Source organism: Protopterus annectens, chromosome 2.part0 (genome assembly GCF_019279795.1).
Source record: "Protopterus annectens isolate FY-2018-M chromosome 2.part0, PAN1.0, whole genome shotgun sequence".
Classification (NCBI taxonomy): domain Eukaryota; kingdom Metazoa; phylum Chordata; order Ceratodontiformes; family Protopteridae; genus Protopterus; species Protopterus annectens.
The window spans coordinates 1,014,426,273-1,014,451,280 of record NC_056728.1 but is presented as its reverse complement, the minus strand read 5'-3'; the positions used below and the strand labels follow the sequence as shown (position 1 = coordinate 1,014,451,280).

Sequence of the window (25,008 nt, the reverse complement as noted above, 5' to 3'; positions counted from 1 at the left end):
TTCAACCCATTACCAATTCTCTGCACTGCCCTTTGGCTTATCTACTGCACCCAGGGTCTTCACAAAATGCCTGGCACCAGTAATCGCATACTGCAGACAAAGAGGAATTCAAATATACCCATACCTGGACGACTGCCTAATCCAAGCAGAAAGCAAGGACATCCTCTTAAAACATCTGGCTTTTGTAAAACATCTTCTAAGTTGCCTGAGGTACACAGTAAATGAAAAGAAGTCAAAACTAGTACCCTCACAAAATGTGACATTCCTGGGTGCCAGCTTGAATACAACGGCCCAGAAGGCTTATCTGACGCCAGACAAACAACTACAACTGACTCAGTATTTCAAAACAATGGCAACAAAGACCCTACTCCCTGCAAGAAAAATTCTGCAGGCCTTGGGCTTCATGGCATCTTGCATACTACTAATACCATTTGCAAAGCTGCATATGAAGAAATTACAGTGGTACCTAAAAAGTGTATGGTCTCAACACAGCCACAGCTTGGACACAATGATATCTCTCATTCCTTGCCTACAACAGGAGTTTCTATGGTGGTCACAGGCATGTCACCTCAACAAGGGTTAGCGTTTCACCTTGCCCCCAGCCAGGCAAACTATGACAACAGATGCATCGGACTATGCCTGGGGGGCACACATGACAGGACAGTGCATTCAAGGCGTATGGACTGCAGATCAAAGAAATCTGCACATCAATCAAAAAGAGATGCTAGCTGTACAGAATGCCCTGACAGCCTTCAAGAACCTATTACATCCAGGACAACTTACAATAAGGACGGACAACACCACAGTAATGTGGTACATAAACAAACAAGGGGGTACACACTCCTACCCTCTATGCAGGCAAGCAATGACCTTGTGGAACACAGCACTGGCTTACCAAGTCCAGTTACAAGCTCAATTCCTGCCAGGAAAAAAGAACACATTGGCAGACGACCTCAGCAGAAACATCATGGATCCCCATGAGTGGAAACTGGATCCACAAGTATTTGCAATGATAACTCAAAAATGGGGCCTTCCAGACATAGACCTGTTTGCCAGCCCCCAAAACTATCAGCTAACAAAATTTTGTACAAGGACACTTCACCATCATGCTTGGAAAGTGGACACACTCTCATTCAGTTGGAAAACCTGACAGTTTATGCCTTCCCTCCATTGCCTCTCCTCACAAAGGTGCTTCTGAAAATCAGAAAGGAGAGACCACGACTGATACTCATAGCTCCAGACTGGCCGCGCCAGCACTGGTACCCACTATTAAGGAATATGGCCCAGGGCCCACCTTGGATTTTGCCACAAATTGCTCATTTGCACACACAGCAAAACAATCAGATTCTACACAGCCAGCTCAAAACCTTAAATCTGGCTGCATGGCAAATCAACTAAGCATCCAGCCAGCTCCTCTTTTCGAAGCAGTTATGGGTGTTCTTCTGGAAGCTAGGAGGCCCAGCAGCAGGAAGGCCTACTCGGACAAATGGAAAAGATTTTGCGCCTGGAACCAAGCTAAAGGGCAAAACACACTTCAGCCTCACATGCCTCAGATTCTGCAGTATTTAGCTGAGATGTTGCACAAAGGACTTTCTTTTTCTTCCATTTAAATCCATGCATCAGCTATTACAGCCCACTACAACACGGATCCACCCTTATTTTCACATCCACTTCTAAGGCAGTTCCTCAGAGGGGCAAAAAACATTAGACCCCCCAGGAGAGCACCTACACCAACATGGGACCTCAATTCTGTTCTGGAAAAACTTATGCTACCTCCCTTTGAGCCAGCTTTCTCTGCAGATCTACAGTTTCTATCATGGAAGACTGCCCTGCTGCTAGCAATAACTTCAGCTAGAAGAGTCTCAGAGCTGCAGGCACTAATGGCAGTGGAATCTTTCCTCATTTTCCATCAAGACAGAGTTTCTCTATGAACTAATCCTTCCTTCATGCCTAAGGTGGTTTCTATTGTGGCTTTAAATCAAACCATCCACTTACCCACCTTCTTCCCAAATCCACAGAACAAAGGAGAAAGACTCCTGCATTCCTAGGACATTCACAGGCAACTTCATTACTACTTGGATAAAACTAAGGTTTTCAGAAAGTCTGACCAGCTCTTTGTATCCTATGCTACAGCTTCACAAGGGAAGGCTATATCAAAACAAACCATTTCCAAATGGATAGGACATTGCATTCGTTTTTGCTATACCCATCATGGAAAACCAGTTCCCACTACCATTAGGCCCCACTCTACCAGGGCAACAGCTACCTCTACAGCCTTCCTCAGGGGGGTTCCAACCAAGGATATTTTGGAAGCTGCAACTTGGAGTTCAGTACACACCTTTACCAAACACTACCACTTACCACTTTACTCTAAGACTAGAGCTGGCTTTGCCACTGCAGTTCTGCCTCCTCTAACCCTTTATGAATCCTCCACCCATCCTTAGCTTTGGTATTCTACCCAAGTGTGATGACTGCAGCAGGGTTACACGATGAACATAGTACAGTTTTGTACCTACCATAAATGTAGATGTTCGAGTGTACACCCTGCTGCAGTCCAGGTTACCCCCCCTCCATCCCCTCTGATCTAACTGGCTAAATCTCTACAAAACCTTCCTGATGTATTTGCTTATAGCTAGAGGGGTTTTGTGTTTGTGCTAAAACTTCATAAATTGGTACTAATTACTGACCACCTTTTTGGGGGCACCTGACATCTGGGGCAAGAAAAACTGAAGAAAATGGCGTCGGATGCATTATATATACCCCTGGCTCACTGATGTCAGGGAAGAAGCGACAGCAACCGACACCGGACAAGGACTTTGGAATTCCGGCCGACTGCGGGACCACCTGACGGCAGGATAACCCAAGTGTGATGACTGCAGCAGGGTGTACACTCGAACATCTACATTTATGGTAGGTACAAAACTGTACTTTGTGCATACTACCTGAGTGGCATGCAGTGATATTATTACACTGTATAAAACCTTTACAGGGTCGTGCATACTACCTGAGTGGCATGCAATGATATTATCACACTGTATAAAAACTTGACAGGGTCGTGCATACTACCTGAGTGGCATGCAGTGATATTATTACACTGTATAAAAACTTTACAGGGTCGTGCATGCTACCTGAGTGGCATGCAATGATATTATCACACTGTATAAAAACCTTACAGGGTCGTGCATACTACCTGAGTGGCATGCAATGATATTATCACACTGTATAAAAACTTGACAGGGTCGTGCATATTTCCTGAGTGGCATGCAATGATATTATCATACTGTATAAAAACGTGACAGGGTCGTGCATATTTCCTGAGTGGCATGCAATGATATTATCACACTGTATAAAAACTTGACAGGGTTGTGCATATTTCCTGAGTGGCATGCAATGATATTATCATACTGTATAAAAACTTGACAGGGTCGTGCATATTTCCTGAGTGGCATGCAATGATATTATCACACTGTATAAAAACTTGACAGGGTCATGCATACTACCTGAGTGGCATGCAATGATATTATCACACTGTATAAAAAACTTGACAGGGTCATGCATACTACCTGAGTGGCATGCAGCAATGCTTTTTCTTATCACACTGTATAAGAATTTGATTGGGTTGTGCATTGTGCCTGAGTAGCATGCAGTGATGCTAAGTAATGTAGCTTGTCTGGTTCCTGTAGAAGTACTGGAACTTTTGCCAGGGAGGAAACCTGATCACTGACTCATCATTGGCAGTATTATATTTAGTGTGCAGACTCTGGTACTGCTGGGTAACACTCAGTCCACTGGTGTGGGTCAGGACAGTGACATTTATGGCCTTGGTTCGAGAGCTAACATCTCAGGAAGTTTTTTTATCTAGAATCTTCTCAAAACACTTCAAAGCAGGCTACATGCACTATCAGTTCTCTGCACTGCCCTTTGGCTTATCTACTGCGCCTAGGGTATTCACAAAATGCCTAGCTCCAGTCATTGCATTTTGAAGGCAAAGAAATATTCAAATATACCCATACCTGGACGATTGTCTAATTCAGGCAAAAAGCAAGGACATTCTCTTCAATCATCTGGCCTTTCCTTTGTTCAAAGGGTACTGACTTGTCTGGGGTTCACCGTACACAAAAAGAAATCCCACTTGGTACCCTGTCAACAAATGATATTCCTGGGAGCAAGCTTGAATACAACTTCCCAGATGGCTTTCCTCAAGCCAGAGAAATGGATACATTTGACAACTTACTTCAAACAAGTGGCCACAAAAACCCAGCTATCTGCAAGGCAAATACTGCAAGCCTTGGGGTTCATGGCCTCATGCATTCTTCTAATTCCATATGCAAGGCTGCATATGAGGAAACTACAATGGTATCTCAAAAGCTTATGGTGTGAACATTCGCAGGATCTGGAAGCAAGGATTCCTATCATACCTTGCCTACACCTAGAGTTCTTTTGGTGGGCAGAGGCCTGCCACCAAAACAGGGGACTACTATTCACATTACCCCCTGCCAAACAAATCTTAACAACAGATGCATCAGACTATGCATGGGTGGGCTCACCTGGCAGGGAAGTGCATTCAGGGCAAATGGAACCCAAATCAAATGCACCTGCACATAAATCAAAAGGAAATGTTAGCTGTACAGAATGCTCTGACAGCCTTCAAGGACCACATTTTTCCATGTCAACTAATGGTAAAGATGGACAACACCACTGTCATGTGGTACATGAACAAGCAGGGGGGTACACATTCTTAACCTCTCTGCAGACTAGCCATGGCATTGTGGAACACAGCCTTGAGCTACCAAGTGAATCTACAAGCTCAATTCCTGCCAGGAAAACTAAATACACTGGCAGACGGACTAAGCAGAAACCTCATGGACCCACACGAATAGAAACTGGAACCAAGGATTTTCAACATGTTGACAAGCAAATGGGGGAGTCCAGATATAGACCTGTTTGCCTCCCTCCAGAACCATCAACTGGACAAATTTTGCACAAGGATTCCCCACAATCAAGCTTGGAAAGTGGATGCTCTATCCTTCAGCTTATGCCTTTCCTACTCTGCCTCTGCTCTCCAAGGTACTACTAAAGATCAAACAGGACAAGCCAAGGACAATTTTAATTGCAACAGACTGGCCTCGCCAACACTGGTACCCACTCTTGCACAGTGTGTCATGCTTGGCTCCATGGCACCTGCTTCAGACTCCTTCCCTGTTGTCTCAGCAGGAGAACATGATTCTGCACCCTTAGCTGCAAACCCTGAACCTAGCAGCCTGGCTAATTACCTAATCTCTCCTTTACCAACCTTCAGCAAATCAGTGATGGATATCATTTTAGAGGCAAGAAGGCCTAGTACTAGAAAATGTTATGCTGCAAAATGAAAAAGATTCTGTGCTTGGAACCAATCTCAAGGAATGAACGCAGTAGTGCCCAATTTACCTCAGATTCTACAATACTTAACTGAGATGCTTCATAAGGGCTTGTCCTTTTCCTCCATCAAAATTCATGCCTCAGCCATCTCAGCTCATTATAGCACAGAGCCTCCCCTCTTCTCTAACCCATTGCTCAAGCAGTTCCTCAGAGTGGCCAAAAAATCTAAGGTCACCCAGGAGAGCTCCAACTCCAGCCTGGGATCTTAACTTTGTCTTGGAGAAACTCATTCTTCCTCCCTTCGAGCCAGTTGTTACTGCAGGTTTAAAATTTATTTCCCGGAAAACAGCTTTCCTTTTGGCAATCACTTCTGCAAGAAGCATATCTGAATTACAGGCCCTTATGGCAGTGGAACCTTTCATCATCTTTCATGCGGACAGGGTGTCCCTCAGAACCAATCCCTCCTTCATGCCCAAGGTGGTATCCAGTGTGGCTCTTAATCAGTCCATTCATTTGCCAACCTTTTTTCCTAACCCACAGAACAAAGGGAAATGGATACTGCACTCTTTAGATGTGCACAGACAGCTTAGATTCTACTTGGTCAGGACTAAACCTCAAGGGAAATCTGAACAACTACTGGTGGCATTTGCTGCAGGGACAGGGGGAAAGCTATTTCAAGACAAACCATTTCAAAATGGATAGGCCACTGCATTCATTTCTGCTATAAGCACCATGGAAAACCTATCCCACAGGGCATCAGACCCCATTCAACCAGGGCTGCATCCACCTCTACAGCCTTTCTCAGGGGAGTCCCTACTAGGGACATCTTAGAAGCTGCTTCCTGGAGTTCTGTACATACTTTCACCAAGCATTACCATTTGCCAATTTTCTCTAAATCCAGGGCTGGTTTTGCCACTGCAGTGTTGCAGGGCCTTATAGCTGGTCCTAATTCTATTTAAATTCCTCCTCCCAACCTTAGCTTTGGGAATCTACCCAAATGTAATGATTACAACAGTGAAACATGAAGAACATAGTTCAGTTGTGTACACTTACCATAAATGTAGATGTTTGAGTGTATTCACTGTTGCAGTCCTGGTTACCCTCCATCCAGCCCCCTAACTTCTTTTGGTTATACCTCTACTTTCCTTTACTATGCTTAAAAGCTTTTTTGTGTATCTGCTTTATTGTTGGAGGTATATCATTAGGGGGGCACCTGATATCTGGGGCAAGAAAAACTGATGTAATGGTGTCGGCTGCATGTTTTATACCCCTGGTGACCTGACGTCATGGAAGAAGGGACAGCAACCAACACAGGACCCAAGACTTTGATAATCAGGCTGACTGAGGGCTACCTGCAAGCAGATAACCCAAATGTAATGACTGCAACAGTGAATACACTCGAACATCTACATTTATTGTAAGTGTACACAACTGTACTTTATACATATAGTTATTTTATATCTTCACTCAGCAAAGGTGTTAAGAATGCAGATGTTCTTCGTGTTTCACTGTTACAGTCATTACATTTGGGTTATCCCTGCCAGGGTAGCCCTTAGCCGGCCCAAATACCAGAAGCCTAGTATGTCTGCATCGGTTGCTGTCGCTTCAGGACTGATGTCAGGTCATCAGTAGTATAAAGTAAGGCAGCTGACATCATTACATCAGTCTTTCTTGCTACGGAGCCTGAAGCAGAAGCAGTTCACACGAGTGCCAGTCGGCCGCTATCTGAGTTTCGTCTTCTGAATTTAAGTTGAAGTCTTCTAAAGCTAAGTACCCCATTGGAGATCCTTTTTTCTTGCACTGACTGATGTCAGAAAAAGTTAACAATTGTTTCACCTGTGGAAAGCAAATACCACACCAAGATTTTCATTCTTACTGCGTCACTTGCTTAGGCCCAGACCATGACGTCCCCCGCTGTCACTTTTGTGCTTTGTTTAATGTCAGACCTATACATCGTCGGGCCCTTATTGTAGCTACATATTTTTGCTTACAGTATTCCAATTCCGATATGGCTTCGGTAAGCCATCCAACAGCAGATCTTCTGAAAAAATGAAAGGATAAAGACAGAGACAGAACACACAGGTCCAAACCTACCGACGATGCTTCCGTTTAGCTAGTCATCAGTTCTCCGGTCCTCAGTGAGGTGCTTTCACAGCCCCTGATGCCCGATTCTGTGGATTCGTAGGCCGCTACTGAAACCCTATCGGAGTCTAGTATGCTGCAAAACTCTTTTTTGACTAAGAATCCTGCAGTTGTCTCTCCCTTGGATGGGTCCAGAGCCTATGACTTCCGAGGAAGTACTTCACATTACCAATTCTCGACACAAACTGATGACTTCTTTTGCATCTACCGTTCTTTCAAAAACTACCGAGTTTCTAAGGCCCTGGCCTTGGCCACACCCAAGAAACTGATGACCCAATCTCAGGCACCTGCTTCCTTGCCTCAGGCTCAAATGCTTAAAATGGTGGAAGACCTTATCATGCTGATCAGGGGAAGCCAAGCTACCCCTTCCAAAAGAAAAAGAGATCTGTCCCTAGTAGTTTTGTCTGAACAGGAGTCTGATGACTCTGATGCATCTGAATATGAAGATATGCAACCCCTCTCTGCTTATGAGGATTCTGATGCAGAGGACTCCATTCCTTCAACCTCTCCCCCAAGGACTTTTCCTTTGGGGAAACCCTTCATACCTTAAGGGAGCATTTCCAATGAGAATGTCAGGACTACCCTCAGGCTAAAAAGAGACTCAGGGAATTCTTAGATCTTCCACAACACAGACCCCTGGCCATTCCCACAGTCCTGGATGTTGTGGACGATGTTTTCCCTGAATCCAGTTTGACTCTTGACACCCTCCCTCTTGCACCCAGAAAACCTGACAGGTATTACAGTGTCCCTGACTCACACAGATTTCTTTTTAAAAATCCTACTGCTGACCCTGAGGTAATTTCTCAAGGGCATAAAGGAATTAAAGCAACCTCTGCTTAGAATCCCACCCCTCAGATAGGGATTCCCGAGCACTAGAAAAAGTATACACCTATGCTACTCTTGCTATCAAAGCACTAAATTGCCAGTTCCATATGCTAACATTTCAGTAACATAACCTGGAACTCCGCAAACAAAAAGTGTCTTCCTTTCCTGCTTGTGCAGAATCTAAAGAGTTACAAGAGTTAATAAATTATGTATGTCAAGTAACTAAACACACCTTGCAGTGTGGTTTTGACACCCTAGAAGCTTCTAGCAGGGCAGCAGTCACTGGTTCTGTCTTTAGAAGGCATGCATGACTTAAGGAACAGCCCTTGGCAGACCATGTTCAATTTAAATTGTTAGATCCACCCTTGCACAAAGACAACTTATTTGGCACTAAGGCAGAGGAGGTCTTAAAAAAGATGGAAGAAAATGCTAAATCTATGCAGACATTTAAGGATTTCTTACAGGTCTAGCCACCTAGGTTCAGCAGGCATTGCCCTTCCAAGCACTAGTCCTTTCTTGCTCCCACCAGGTCAGTTCAGCCTAGACCCCATGGAAGCAGACACCCCCCAGACAGCAGCAGGGAATGCATTGATCGAAACAGTGGAATTCCTCCACTTCAAAAACAGGGAGTTCTAAGCCACCCCCCCATGGTAAGAACTCAAATGACTCTCATCCCCCACCCCCTCCCTCTGCCACCTTCACTTACCCCTAGGAGGAAAACTTTCCTTTCACGCAAGCACCTGGGCCACCATTACCAATGACTCCTAGGTCCTCAACATAGTGTCCCAGGGATACAAATTTTCTTTCCACACTCTTCCAACTCCAAAAGGGTTCCCAGATATACCTCCAAACCAGTGAGCAGAGGTGCAAAAGCAAGTCCTTCCCCCTACTCTCTGCAGAATAGAAAGGCCAAGGTTTCTACTCAAGACTTTTCTGGTACCCAGAAAAGAGGGAGCCTGGCATCCCATCCTCAATCTAGCCATTCTAAACACCATCCTGGTGATACCAAAATTCAAAATGCTCACTCTCCACCAACTGCTACCCATGCTGTCCAAGGATGATTGGCTAGCTACCCTAGATCTAAAAGAGGCCTACCTCCACATTCCTATGAGGGAATCATGTAGGAAATATCTATGTTTCAGGGCAGGATCTCTGCACTTTCAGTTCTCTGCACTTCCCTTTGGCTTATCTACTGCTCCCAGAGTTTTCACAAAATACCTGGGTCTGGCCATTGCCTTTTGCAGACAAAGGAATATCCAAATTTACCCATACTTAGACGACTGCCTAATTCAGGCAGACAGTCAGAAAAAGCTGCTCAAGCACCTGACCTTTGTAAAGTCCGTACCGAAAACCCTATGGTACACAATTAACGAAAAGAAATCCAAATAAGTACCCACCCAAAGGATTATATTCCTGGGAGCAAGCCTGGACACAGCATCCCAGATGGCATTCCTTACACCAGAGAAGCAACCTTACCTGACAGCCTACTTCTCTCAACTAGCCAGCAGACCCCTGTTATCTGCAAGGAAAATTCTGCAAGCTCTAGGGTTCATGGTGTCTTGCATTCTACTCATTCCATATGCCAGACTGCATATGAGAAACTTCAGTGGTACTTAAAAAGCCTTTGGTGTCAACACTCTCAAGACCTGGAAACTGTTATATCCATGATACCTTGCCTCAGAAAAGATTTTCTTTGGTGGGCAGCAGCATGCTCTCACAACAAGGAACTAACTTTCTCACCACCCCCCACCGCCCAGACCCTCACCACAGATGCATCAGACTATGCCTGGGGTGCACACCTGGACGGCAGGTGCATACAGGGCCAATAGACCCCACATCAAATACATCTGCACATCAACCAAAAAGAGATGTTAGCTGTCCAGCTCGCACTGACAGCTTTCAAGCCCCTTCTCTCCCCAGGGGCTCTCCTGATCAAAACAGACAACACCACTGTGATGTGGTATATCAACCAGCAGGGAGGTACTCATTCCTACCCTCTATGCAGGCTCGCCATGAACCTTTGGCAAACAACCTCAGCCATGCAACTACACCTTTTAGCACAGTTCCTGCCAGGTTCTCTAAAACTCTATGGCAGACTACTTAAGCAGAAATCTTCTGGACCCACACAAGTAGCAGCTAGACAAAAGAACCTTCACCCTAATAACTCAGAAATGGGGCACCCCGAAGGTTGACCTCTTTGCCTCTCACAGCAACCATCAGTTCAGCAAGTTCTGCACCAGGGAGCATCACTGCATGGCTTGGAAAGTGGATGCCCTGTCCTTCCCCTGGGTCAATCTATCGGTCTATGCCTTTCTTCCACTACCTCTCATCCCTAGGGTACTACTCAAAATAAGGGAGGAAAAACCAAGGACAATTCTTATTGCTCCAGACTGGCCTCACCAGCACTGGTACCCACTGCTGCGCAGCCTGTCCCCACTGCCTCCATGGAGTCTCACTCAGACCACTACCCTCCTGACCCAGAGGGAAGGAGAATTCATGCATCCCCAATTGCAGACCCTCAGTTTGGCAGCTTGGCTTATTCCTGAACCACTGATCAATCTGCCAACCTCAGCAAACACGTTCTAGATGTTATATGTGAGGCCAGATGCCCTAGCACTAGAAAGTCTTATGCTGACAAATGGAAAAGGTTCTGCACCTGGATTCAGGCTAAGGGATCCAGCATGGCACAGCCCTCCCTCCCTGTCATCCTGGATTACTTAGCTGATCTACTACACAGTGGTCTGTCTTTTTCCTTTATTAAAATTCATGCTTCTGCTATTTCTGCTCATTTCCCCACTGAGCAGCCCCTTTTCTCACACCCTCTCATCAAACAGTTCCTAAGAGGAGCTAGCGACTTGAGGCCAGCCAGAAGAGCACCTACCCAAGCTTGGGACCTAAACTTTGTGTTGGAAAAGCTCACCCTGCCCCCCTTTGAACCAGCATCTTCAGCAGAGTTAAAGTTTCTCTCCTGGAAGACAGCCTTGCTTCTGGCCATCACTTGAGCCAGAAGAGTATTCGAGCTACAAGCACTAATGGGTGTAGAGCCTTTCATCACCTTCCATGCTGACAGGGTGTCCCTCTGGACTAACTTATCCTTCATGCCAAAAGTGGTGTCCAGTGTGGCTCTCAACCAAATATATTCATTTGCCCACCTTTTTCCCTAACCCCCAAAACAAGGGGAAAAGGATCCTGCACTTTCTAGATGTGCACAGACAGCTCAGATTCTATCTAGATAGGACTAAATAATTCAGAAAGACTGATCAATTGCTAGTCAGCTTTGCTGCCGGGGCAGAGGGCAAAGCCATATACAAACAAACCATTTCCAAATGGATAGCACACTGCATCCATTTCTGTTACAAGCAACATGGGAAACCTCCCTATAAGAGGTTCAGGACTCACTCTACCAAAGCAGCCTCCACCTTTGCAACTTTCACAGAGGAGTCCCCACCAGGGACATCCTGGAGGCTGCCACTTGGACATGAATTCATACCTTCAACAAGCATTATCACCTGCCTATCTTCTCCAAATCCAGGGCAGGCTTTTCGACTGCAGTCTTTCAGGGCATACTAGCCAATCCCTAGTCTTCTTGACTGCCTCCACCCTTTTCTTTAGCTTTGGGAATCAACCCAAATGTGATGACTGCAACAGTGAAACATGAAGAACATAGCACAGTTGTGTACACTTACCATAAATGTAGATGTTTGAGTGTATTCACTGTTGCAGTCCTGGTTTCCCTCCCTCCATCCCCCTTTTCTTCTCTGTCTCTCTCCTTACAAGAACTTTTTGGTATTTACTTTCTACTGGTGGGGTTCTTCCACCATAACCTGGCTCCCACTTGGGGGCTCCTGACAGTTAAGGCAAGAAAAACTGATGTAATGGTGTTGGCTGCCTTACTTTATACTACTGATGACCTGACGTCAGTCCTGAAGCAAAAGCAACCGACGCAGAAATATTAAGCCTCTGGTATTTGGGCTGGTCGAGGGCTACCCTGGCAGGGATAACCCAAATGTGATGACTGCAACAGTGAATACACTCGAACATCTACATTTATGGTAAGTGTACACAACTGTACTTATTTTCTTGTCATTGCATGGCCCATCTCATTTTATAGTGCTTCTGAGTTCCTCTGCTTCTGGACAGTGGCTGACCTCCTAGATATTACAATAGTTCTAGATATCCTTGCTTATTGACAATGCAGAACATGCAACCTCCTAGTTGTTAACTAGTTTGTGACTTCTTGCTTCTTGACAGTGCAGGACCTACCTCCCGGATGTTATAGTGGTACTAGGCTCTCTTGCTTCATGAAAATGCAGGCCCATCTACAGAATGTTGTAGTTATTGTAGGCTTCAAGGCCCACCTCCAAGATACTACAGTGGGCTCCCTTGCTTCTTGACAGTGATGGACACAGTTCCTTAATGTTGTTTCAGGTTTCCTTGGTTCTTGACTGCTGTTTTCCTAACAGGCCCACTCCCTTGATAAATCTGACTTTGTTACTCTGCATTGGCATTCTCTTCTTCATCCCTGATTTTACTCAGATTTTTTTTAATTAAATGTTTTTGTCTGTATTTTGTATTTGTCTATTCAGCCTGTGTCATGGCTACAATATCTGTCCATTCAGCCTGGGTCATGGCTAAAAAGGGTCCTTAGACCAGCCCACTTACCTAATTAACAAGCTTTAAATAAATAAATAAAAATAACTCCTGAATGTTGAATATGCCTAACTAGCAGCTGCTACCAACCATGTGCTATTTCTTTATTACTATGGTGTCTGTAAGACTAACAAACCCAAGTAACCCCACTGATGCAAGACATTCTGGACATGTTTTGCCCCCCCCCCCAACACACTTCCATTTGACCCTTTTTTAAGTCAGTCATATTTTGTTTCAAAAACTTTAATGCTTTTAGTCTGACTGTAATTTCAAGTAGAAATGGAATGGATGATCACTGCGACGTTTCAGGACAGGTACAGGTAATATTTTATATCCCTTGCTCATTCATTCTTAATTGCTAAGGGTCTTCTTACTAAGGCATTTTGTTTTTTCTGACTGATATTGTGACATGTCATATAGAAGTGTTGCTTGAGCATAGTGATTTTATGTTTCTGCGGCTGTTAGGTTGCACATACATTAATGCACAAAGATTTTTCAGCACAAAGTCCATGTGAAAAGTGCTGCTGTTAATACAGTGACAATATTCTGACAGTAGTACTGTAAAGAACATAGTGCTGTTTTATGGGCTAATGATTAAGAAAAAAACTTTTGAGTAAAAGCTTGTATATCTTATGGCCACAAGGCTTGCAAGATGCACATAATCTTCATTTTACTTTTGAAAACTTTACTCACAATGATTTGGTCACACTGTCTGCAGATATACCTTCACTAGTTTCTATTCCTGGCCTTTCTACCAGTAATTTCCACCAGCCAGTAGGAGACCAGAACAACTTGCTAAAAGTTGTAATTCATGGAACTGAAAGATTAGGTGATGAAATGCTGACATAACAACTGAAAACATTCTTCAATTTAATTCACTTTTCTGCCTCTTTTATCTAATTTCTTGTGCACATTTACTGCTGGATACTGCCGTGTTACCAGTGGAAAGAGGGCAAAAAAACAGGAAGCTTCTGTCTAGTTACCTGACTGCCAGAGTAAGAAGAAACATTGTGAAACTGGGAAAAATCCTTTTTTTCTTCCTGTAACAGATTATACCATTTGATGAGGTCTGTTGTTTTACTGATTCTGTCAGGTTGACTTTTCATTTATAAAATGTTGTCGCCACGTTCTCTTTCATTCTTTAGTGTTACAGTTTGTTATGCTACAGATTCTCGTGGCTTGACCTTTCCAGTTTGTTTTGCCCACTTACGAGTATAGCCGATTTGACAGAAGACTTTTATTATACATACTGCAAGTTGTTGTTGTGTCTTTTGGCTTTTCCCGGTTAGGGGTCGCCACAGCGGAACTCCGGTCCGCTAATGATTGGCAGTAGATTTTTATGTACTGGCTTGCCAGGCCTAACACACAACCTTCAATGAAGGAACTTCCATTCACGCATGTCAGCACACAGAAGACACTCTAACTGAGAATCAAACGGGCAACGTCTAACTGTGAGGCGACAGCGCTACCGCAGCACCACCACCGCAGTCTGCTTCCAATTTATGTCCATGCCATATCTGATTTGAAAGCATAATTTAATGCAAGCAAGACTGCAGTTAAAACAGTTTAGTTCAAGCAAGCTTGCAGCTATAGAAAAGATGTTTGTGCTATGTATATATAACTGCATATTTTACCCTTCTTTGTCTTCCACTGAGTGGTAATCACACTGCTTTTTAATAACTCAACAAAATATACAATTGTGCTATTTTTTTTCAGTATAACTACAATGAAATAAAAGATTTGTAAAGATTTTTTTTGCATATTTCCATAAGTGATATATGTATATGAAATCACATAGTTGTGTGCTCTGAATTCTTGAAGCCATCTAAGCCCTGCAGCCAGAGGTCCCATTTAACACTGTTTACAGAATGGGTGACCTGTACATTGCTACTCTGATTGAAGAATGAACGTTGTCCAGCAAGGAGTCAATGTACAGGTAGTACCCAAGTGAGAAATGAGTCTGCCCTTCACAGCAGCATATTAAGCTGATGTTCTTTGTGTTTCACTGTTGCAGTCATCACCTGTGGGTTATCCCCGGCCCAAATACCATAGTCAATGTTTTTCTGTATTGGCTGCTGTCAAATGCTGCCTGACATCATGTCGTCAGTGCTATAAAGGAAGGCAGCCGACACCATTACATCAGTTTTTCTTGCTCTAACCAGTCAGAGGCCCAAGTAAATATGGTAAAGGTGGCCCTGGTCTTTCTTGCCGTGGAGCCTGTAGCAGAAGCAGTTCGCAAGTGTGCTGTTCAGTTGCTACCAGAGGTTGAATTACATCTGAAAGCGTCTAAAGCTAAGTACCCAGTTGGGGATCCTTTTTTCTTGCACTAACCAATGTCCAAAAAAGTTAACATCTCGCCTGTGGAAAGCAAATACCACACCGAAACTTCCATTCATAGTGCGTCGCTTGTTTAGGCCCAGACCACAACGTCCCCCATTGCTGCTTCTGTGCCCTCTTTAGTGTGAGAACCATTCATCATAGAGCTCTTATTGTAGCCAGGTATTTTCATTCCGAAGTGGTGTCCATCAGCCAACATTCCGTAGACTTTCCGAAAAAACCTAAGGATAAAGATAGAGACAGACCAGACAAGGCTAAGCCTTCCGATGACTCTACTGCTAAAAAGGTCGTCAGTTCTCCGGAATTCAGTGAGGCACCTTCACAGCCCCGATGCCCGATTCGATACCTTCACAGACCTCTGCTGAGACCCTTTTGGAGTCCGGTAAGCCACAGAAATCTTCTTCGTCTTCCGAGCCTTTGGTTGTCTCTGCCTTGGTTGAGTCCAGAGCCGTGACGCAGGCACCAGCTTCCAAGGAGGTTTTTCACACTACCAAATCTAGACAAAAAACAACGTCTTTTCCTCCGTCTGCCATTTCTCTCAGATCATTGGATACTCTTAGGCCTATAGAGGCAAGGCCACTTCTAGGAAAACTACCTCTAGCCACCATTTTACCCCTGCTCCGCCACCCCAAGCTCGAATGCTTAAAATGGCAGAGGATCCTATCATCCTTATCAGGGGTAGTCATGCCACTCCTTCTAAAAGAAAAATAGACCTTTCTCCTGAAATACTAACAGAACAGGATTCTGAGGAGTCTGATTATTCAGTGTTTGAGGAGGGACAACAACCTCTGACTGCTTATAAGGATTCAGATGCAGAGGAATCCATTCCTTCTGCTTCCTCACCAGAAGATATTTCCTTTGGGGAAACCCTTCACACCTTCAGGGAACATTTCCACTGGGAATCCCAGGACTTCCCTCAGTCTAAGAAAAGACTAAGAGAGAATCTAGACCTGCCCCAGCACAGACCCTTGGCCATCCCTCCAATCTTAGAGGTGGTTGACGATGTCTATCATGAATCCAGCTTAACTCCTGATGCCCCCCCAACTGCTCCCAGAAAACCTGACAGGTATTACAGAGTACTGGATTCTCACAAATACCTGTACAGAAATCCTGCTGCAGACCCAGAGGTTATTACATAGGGACCAAAAGGAGCTAAGGCTAGTTCTGCATAGAATCCTATTCCTTCTGACTTGGACTCCAGAGCTTTGGACAGATGGGGTAAAAAAGTATACACCTCTGTAACCTTAGCTATCAGAGCACTCAACTGTCAGTTCCACATGTTAAAATATCAACAACACACTTTGGAACAATTAAAACAAAAGATTTCAACCTTTCCTGACTGTGCCAATTCGAAAGAGTTAGCAGATTTAATGCATTCTACTTGTCAAGTGGCTAAACTCTCATTACACTGTGGATATGACGCCCTAGAAGCCTCATGCAGGGTAGCAGTGTCAGGATCTGTCATTAGGAGACACGCATGGTTGAAGGAACAACCTCTCCTTGATCATGTCAAATCTAAATTACTTGATGCACCCATGGATAAGGACCGCTTGTTTGGAGTAAAAACAGGAGAGGTGCTTAAAAAGATGGAAAACAAAGCAAAATCTATGCAAACAGTAAAAGACTTCCTTCAGGTACAACCTCCTAGGTTCAGCAGGAATTTTCCCATAAAACACTGGTCTTTTCCTGCACCTAGCAGATAGGGGCAAGGTAAGCCCCACAGGGCCAGACCTCCCAGACTCCTATCCCAGGGGCAGGAGAGAACCAAGCAGTGGACCACTTCTGCTCCAAAGGCAGGGAGTTCTAAGCAATCCCTCTATGGCAAAAATTCTCAGTGACTCCCTCTGCCCTCTTTCCACTCACCAAAAACTAGGAGGAAGGCTCTCCCTCTGCAAAGAAAATTGGCTTTCTGTAACCAAGGACCAAGGGCTTTAAGATAATTTTTCAAGGATACAAATTCTCCTTCAACAAACTCCCAATTCCAAGAGGGTATCCAGACTTACCTCCAAATCAGTGGGCAGAGGAATTAAAACAAGTCCAAACTCTCATATCCCAAGGGGCAGTAGAACCTGTCCCATCAGATCAAACAGGCAAAGGCTTTTATTCCAGACTATTCCTTGTTCCCAGAAAAGAAGGCACTTGACGCCCCATCCTGGATCTATCCATTCTGAACATCTTCCTGGTGGTCCCCAAATTCAAAATGCTAACTTTGCAGCAGCTGCTGCTTATGCTGACAAAAAATGCCTGGTTAGTTGCCCTGGACCTAAAAGATGCCTTCCTCCACTTCCCCATAAGGGAATCCTTCAGGAAATTCCTTCGCTTCAGAGCAGGATCACAACACTTTTAGTTCTCTGTGCTACCCTTTGGCTTATCTACTTCTTCCAGGGTATTCACCAAATGCTTGGCCCCGGCCATAGCATTTTGCAGATACAAAAATATACAAATTTACCCTTTTCTGGATGACTGCCTCATTCAGGCAGAGTGCTAAGAAAAGCTCCTCCACTTTGTCAAAACCCTCCTAATCTCCTTAGGGTACACCATCAATGAGAAGAAATCAAGGCAAACACCCTCCAGAAAGATCATTATCTTGGGAGCACTGCTGGACACATCATCCCAAATGGCCTTCCTATCCCCAGGAAAGCAGAGCTTCAGCCTCTCTGTTTTACACAGTTGACTTCCAGAAGTCACCTCACTGTGAGGGAGTTCCTGCAAGCCAATGGCATCACATGAGTAAACTTCAGTGGTACCTAAAGAACTTTTGGTGTCAGCATTCTCAATCCCTAGAGACCTCTCTCTCTCTCTCTCTCTCTCTCTCTCATCCCCTGTATAAGGACTGAGTTCCAAGTTTCTCTGGTGGGCAAGGGCCTGTGCCCAGAACAAGGGGCTTTCCTTCAACCACTGCCCAACTGGGCAGACCATTACCACTGACACCTCAGACATAGCTTGGGGTGCTCACCTAGAAGGCAGGTGCACCCAAGGTCTGTGTGATGCCCAGCACCTTCAAGTGTACCCATGGTCTATGGAATGCCCAGCACCTTCCCTTGCACATCAACCAGAAGGAAATGATGGCAGTACAAAAGGCTCTGACATCCTTCAAACCCCATCTCAAGCCAGGGGTTCTCCTTATCAAAACAGACAACACCACAGTAATGTGGTACATCAACAAACAGGGAGGGACCCAATCCTACCCTCTGTGGAGGCTAGCCATGAACCTCCGGCTGACAGCCTTTTCCATGGGGGCTACACCTGATAGCCCAATACCTACCAGAGATCAACAACACCCTGGCAGACCGTTTAAGCAGAAGCTTACTGGAACCCCATGAATGGCAGCCCCACAGAAAAATCTTTTTGCAAATCACTCAGGCGTGGGGGGTTCCGGAGGTGGATCTCTTTGCTTCACACCTCAACCATCAGCTGAAAAAATTCTGTACCAGGGAGTATCATCACCTAGCGTGGAAGGTGGATGCCTTGACCTTCACCTGGAACACCCTCTTTGTGTATGCATTCCCTCCTCTGCCTCTTATTCCCAAGGTACTGATCAAAATAAGGGAGGAGAGACCAAAGGCCATCCTCATTGCTCCAGATTGGCCCAGACAACATTGGTACCCTTTACTGTGCAGCCTGACCTTACAGCCTCCCAGGCAGCTTTGCCTGATCTCAGACATCTTAACTTAACTCAGCTTAAGGTGGTGGGGGAAGTGCTGACTCAGACTTGCAGACTCTCAAACTATCAGCATGGCTAATACTCTAAAGGCAAACAAGGGGCCCCTGTTAAGCAAACAGGTCCTAGACATTAGCACAGAGGCCAGATGGCCAAGCACCAGAAATTCCTATGCAGGAAAATGGAAAGGATTCTGCTCCTGAAGCAAGTCCAGAGGGGGCAATACCTTACAACCTTCCATCCCTCTTATCCTGGACTACCTAACGGAGCTACTTAATAGTGGCCTCTCCTTCTTCTCTATTAAAATCCATGCCTCAGCCATTTCAGCTCATTTTGTTACAAAACGGCCCCTGTTCTCCCATCCTTTGATTAAGCAATTCCTCAGAGGGGCTTCTAATATCAGGCCTCCCAGAAGGCCATCCATTCCAGCCTGGGACCTGAATTATGTTTTGGAAAAACTAACTTTACCACCCTTCAAATCCGCTGCTTCAGCAGAACTAAGATACCTCTCCTGGAAGACTGCTTTTCTCCTAGCTATCACCTCAGCCAGAAGAGTTAGCTACCAGGGCCACCTTTACCATATTTACTTGGACCTCTGACTGGTTAGGGCAAGACAAAACTGATGTAATGGCATCGGCTGCCTTCCTTTATAGCATTGATGACCTGACATCAGTCAGCAAGTGACAGCAGCCGACGCAGAAAAACATTGACTCTGGTATTCGGGCCGTCTGAGGGCTACCACAGCAGGGAAAACCCACAGTTGATGACTGCAGCAGTGAATACACTCGAACTTGTACATTTATGGTACGTGTACGCAACTGTACTGTGTGAATCAGACAGAGAAAAAGCTAATGTTTGCCATTTTTTGCTGTTTAGCTAGCATCACATTAAAATTGTATGTAAATGTAAATATTTAAAAAAGTGTGTATATGTGTGTGCGTTTGTCTTGTTTGTGTGTGTGTGTGTGTGTGTGTGTGTGTGTGTGTGTGTGTGTGTGTGTGTGTGTGTGTGTGTGTGTGTGTCTTACATAAGTCAACGAGAACAGATTAATCCTAGTAGGTGAATAGATTTTCTTCTAAGGTTTGTAAGGTGCTCCTCTTTAATTTTCTGGATTTCCGCCAAACTAATTTGAAGAAAACAGAAAAGTTTCCCTCAGGTTACAGCTGTAGACATGTTCTCCCTAAATAAGTGACAGAATTAAAAATTAGCAGCAAAGACCCCAGATCAGATACAGTTAGTGCTTAAATGAAAACTCCTGTATCGCTGGGCCTCAGAACACCCCAGGGCATGAATTATTTACACAGTAACACACAGTCTGTTGGGCATTATTGCTTGCTTATCAGGCTTTGACTGTTTAGTTTTATTCATATACAGTTTTTAATCAACTTGTTTAATCTAGTGTTTGAAATGTTGAAAGGTAAGGGTTAACATTTTGTGACATTCTGGGTAGCATAAACCCATTTTTTAAGTTAGTCACCCACCATGCTCTGGCTGTAGATGGCAGTATGTGTAGTGATATTCTAGCAGTCAATTCATGTACTCATTCCTTTTTTATACAGTATTTATATGGGTCTTCCTTGTTTTTAGTTAAAATGTAGATTGCGTTATGTATCTGTCAAATGTTAAATAAGTAAATATAACACATAAAATTAACTAAACAGATGCCTTGTACTATTCTGCCTTTTTATCTCTCATAGGATGTTGTCATTGTTGGAGAGGAAAACTTCACAACACCATGTTATATTCAGTTGGACTCTGAGTCTTGTCACATTCTTACAGAAACTCTGACCACATATTCTCTAGTTGGGCAATCAGTCACCAAATCAGCTGCAAAACGATTAAAGCTGGCTATTTTTGGCCCAGTGTCCTGCAATTCCGTGGAGTACAACATTCGAGTTTACTGCTTGGATGACACAGAAGACGCACTAAAGGTAATACAAATTTTTTACTAGTTTGGTTTTGTATTAGTTGCAAAAGTACCTTACACATCAGCTAATAGGAAGGTTGTAATCTTTTTACGATTCTTTAATCCTTTGCTCATAAAATATGGTGAAATATGGTTTCAGGTGTGCATTTTGCGTAAGCATATAAAGTAATAGTACAGAAACAAATGATACAAAGGAAATGCAGCAATGTACTGAATAATGTTCATAAATAAAGCACTCATAATGCACATTATTGGCACATTGTGGACATTTCATTGGGAGTCTCTTCAGAATGCTTGAAATCATGTCAAAGTGTTTTGAGTTTGTGAAACTTTAGCCACTGAGATGGCAAGATTTTACAGCTAGAATCTCCCCCATATGTTCCTCCTGTTTCTCTACAATGGAGTCATTCTCCTGTAGTGCCAGTATTGTCCATCTGACATTGTTTTACAACAGTACCACCCCCCGATGCGCAGTAGCAAGGTCTGCCCAAACCTGCCCAAGGTGATTTTTCTTTTTCTATATCGTTGAACAAACATGTTGATCGTTTGTTTGCCCGCATGAATATTCATACAGGATTGTCGGCATGCGGAAAGCAGGTAGTGCGGACTGGTAAGTTTACTAAAGAGACACAGGCCACTGTAACTGCTATAATTTAGTAATAATAGATTTAGCTTTTTTCATTTCACAGATGTCTTAATCTTGTGTAAAAGCCTGACTTTAGTATACATACATATCATTTTTAGTAAAAGAGAGACCAAGACACACAGTGACCTTTTCTTTACCCAGCTTGCAGACCAGTCCACCTACCTCACTTAACAAAAATTATAAAATAAACAAATGAAGTAAAGGAAACCCGAAATTAATGCACTTTGAGTATTGCATGTTAAATGACAAAGGAAGGCACGTAGACTGCATGATTAGGGGTTCTCTGGTAAAGAATTACAAGTTGTAGGAGCCACAAGAAAAAACTATTTTAACATAGATGGGCAGATATTGACTCTACATCTCAGTTATAATTATAATAAAAACAACAGTCTTTAACAACTAGAGTCAGAGTTTAGTGAAATATCCCGACGTCAGACTGTGGTATTTTAAAACTGGTTGGGGGGGGGGGCTGAAAATCCTGTTTTAAAAAAGTTAGCAGGCCATAGACCTCAAGGTATACCAATTGTAAGGATGGTTAACTAACAAACTCCTGGAGCTCATGTCTGTAGGTGTGGGTGTATTCCCCTCAAGTGTATCAAGAGGAATGATTCCCATTGTGAGTCTTAAAGGTTTCATATTCCATGCTTCTGTATGTTGGGTTTGCCACATTTGTTAAGATATATTTTTTCATATATGATTACTAAATAATATTGAAAAGTATTTTATTGAAAGAACCTTTTGAAAGTATAAAAAAGTTAATCTTACTGAGAATTTCCTAGTTAAAGTTAGCTTGACAGCTGTGCACAGGTTTCATCCCCACAATTTGTCTTTGTGTTTTTATATTCATTATTGTTCATATAATCAAAAGATCTGATGACTGTACAGCATCATTTAGTTAAGTATGTAGTATAGTGTAGTATCCCAGCCCAGTTCTGATCTTTTTAAATGTTTTTCTCTTTAAGCCCAGTCCTAATTTTGTACAGTTTTGTATAGTGTAAGTTAAATGTTTTTAACCCCACTGTATTTCTTAACAGAAAACTACTAAGGGTGCACTTGGGTCTAATGAGGAAGAAAATGCTCAGTCCGATACTTTAAGGACTCTTTTGGTCCATTTTAGTTATTAATTCTGGAGCTTCACAACTCACATGCATACAGGGTGATTTCACCTTGTGTCAATCAACAAGCAATGTATGTGTAACATCACCAGCAAATCTGCATGGCTTGTCAATCATGCATCATTTGCATGGTACATCACAGCCACTAGGCATGTCAGTCACTCTAACCACACCCATTCCTGTCCAAACCAACCGAGAGGGGTACTGTTGTAAAACATCGCTGCCCATCTGTTGTATTTCTTATCACCTGCATTCCTGCAAACGAATGTATCTGTTGGTTTCCAAGATTCTAGAATCTGTTGGTTGAATCCCAGTATTAAATGCAGTTTGATGTTCATTATTCTCAATAACTGTATTTTCCACACCTTAACTCAAGATTTCCAAACAGCAAGTCCACTTTGAAATCCACAACAAAGATCTCTTCCTGTCCTTTTTCCCTCATTGTGTAAACATAGCCAGTGTGAATTGTTGGAAGGCCATTGCATGTAAAGAATAGTGGAGATACCCCAACCTCATAATTCTGGGCAAACATGTAAAATCAGTTTAGGGAATCTCTTGCTGGAGTCTCTTCGAAAATGGTACCACATGTCGTACGTAGGGTACTTAATAACTTTAGATGTCTTGGTATGATTGTAGTCTACTCATTAATAAGAGCAGCTTTTTCACGTGTTCTTTAGAATTGATTGGAATTTCTGCTGAAACAGTTCTAGAGTCATGTCAAGTATTTCTAAATCTGAGTAACTACATGCAGTTGAAGATAATTGAGCTGATTCATTTACCGTGTCATTAGCTTCCTTGCCAACTCTCAGATCCACTTGAATTAAAAATGTTTTCTTTTTAGTGCACATTTAAGCCTGAAGCCTTTTCCTATTCTTAGTAGATTTGCAATGGTTAAAAGTCATCATAGTGGTGGCACCTCCATACCTCTCAACTTCTTTTAGTGCAAAAAATCTGGAAAGAGCCAAAGTAATGGGGGACAAGGGCCCGAAAACTGGGACAGATTTTAAAATTTGCTCTTATAAACTTAGAAAGTTGTTAGAATAACAGGTTTTCCACGAACATCCATTTTATGAAGCAGATGAAACCTGAAAGCTCATGTCTGTCATTATTTATTAACTTCAATCCTCAATGATTTGTGAAAAAAAGACAGATTTTATGAGGAACGGACTAAAAATATGAGGCAAAAATCTGGACATTCTGTGAAGATCTGGACAGCTTAGAGGTTTAGGCACCTGTTGGACTCCATGTTTCTTTCCTAGGTAGAGCTAAGCCATCTTCAATTAAGAACCGAAGTACAATGTTTGACCTAAAAAATAACTTGTGTAGATAAACTCAGTTTCATTCTGGACTCACAGTAAATTCCTGATTTTTTCACCAAGTGCTGCTGCTCAAAATGTCTTTCTCTTCTTCAGGAAAAATGTTGAGGTAACTATTATCAAGGGTTTCTTTCTTAGTGACATGCAGGAATGTAGCACACAGTACTGTTCAGATGTATCAGATAATCTGCTCACAGTAATGAATTAGTAACATTTCTGTAGTCAAAGCTTCCAGTTTACTTTAACATTTCTGTATAATGAAACGATTACATGGGATTGCAAAAGGAGCAATTTATAACAACTAACAAAGAAAATACTGAAGTCATATATATTTCTGTCCGCTGCAATGCATTTCACCCGTTCTGCTTGCAGTTTCCCAACTTGATACTATGACCAGGATTCAAAAGGACAAGTTGCCTAGTGTGCGTTATGCACTTTTGCTGGAATTTGTAATGTGTAGAGAGATGCAGGCAAATGCATTGCAGTCTAGTGCAGTGATCCCAAATGTGTAGCAGAAGAGGTAGGTGTGCAATGACTGCATAATGACAAATGAAACAGTGTAGCAAAAATGAGGCCCTAAAGATATTCCAATCTGCACTTCTCTATCTGCCCAAAAAGTGCCCACAATGCTCACCTTCCCAGAAGAGGCAAGTGGCCCATACCCCTTTAGCCCTCTTCATCCCTCCCTCCCTGCCTCACTGCTGCAGTTGGGGTACAATTAATCAAACCCTAGTTGTTTGTGTCCAGTCAGGGCTTCTTTCATCTGTGTCATGTAGTCAGGTAGAAGGTGTGGGACTGTTGCTGTTACCAGAAAGTCACGGTGTTGCTTGTACTAGGATTTGCTATTGCATTCATCTTGTATGTCAGGTGAAGGTGGGGGTGGTTATGTGATATGCCTATATATTTGTGGTTTTCTGCAGAACTCTTATTTCTTTCTTTATTTCTTTTTTGTTTTTATGCTCTTTGCTCCTGCTGCATCTTAATCATCAGCCCTTTCACGAGTAAACACACTCATTCCTTCATCACCAAGG

General features: G+C 43.3%; 1 protein-coding gene across 3 annotated transcripts in view; it reads left to right on the top strand.

Annotated features, from left to right (window-relative positions):
- Nucleotides 1-25,008, top strand: part of UNC5C (unc-5 netrin receptor C) — a 1,141,364-nt gene that overhangs the window by 1,034,836 nt on the left and 81,520 nt on the right. For all 3 annotated transcript variants that reach the window (XM_044061271.1, XM_044061273.1, XM_044061270.1), the window contains one exon: nt 20,671-20,904. In XM_044061271.1, the coding sequence (XP_043917206.1) occupies nt 20,671-20,904 (234 nt within the window). The remainder of the gene's footprint in view (nt 1-20,670; nt 20,905-25,008) is intronic.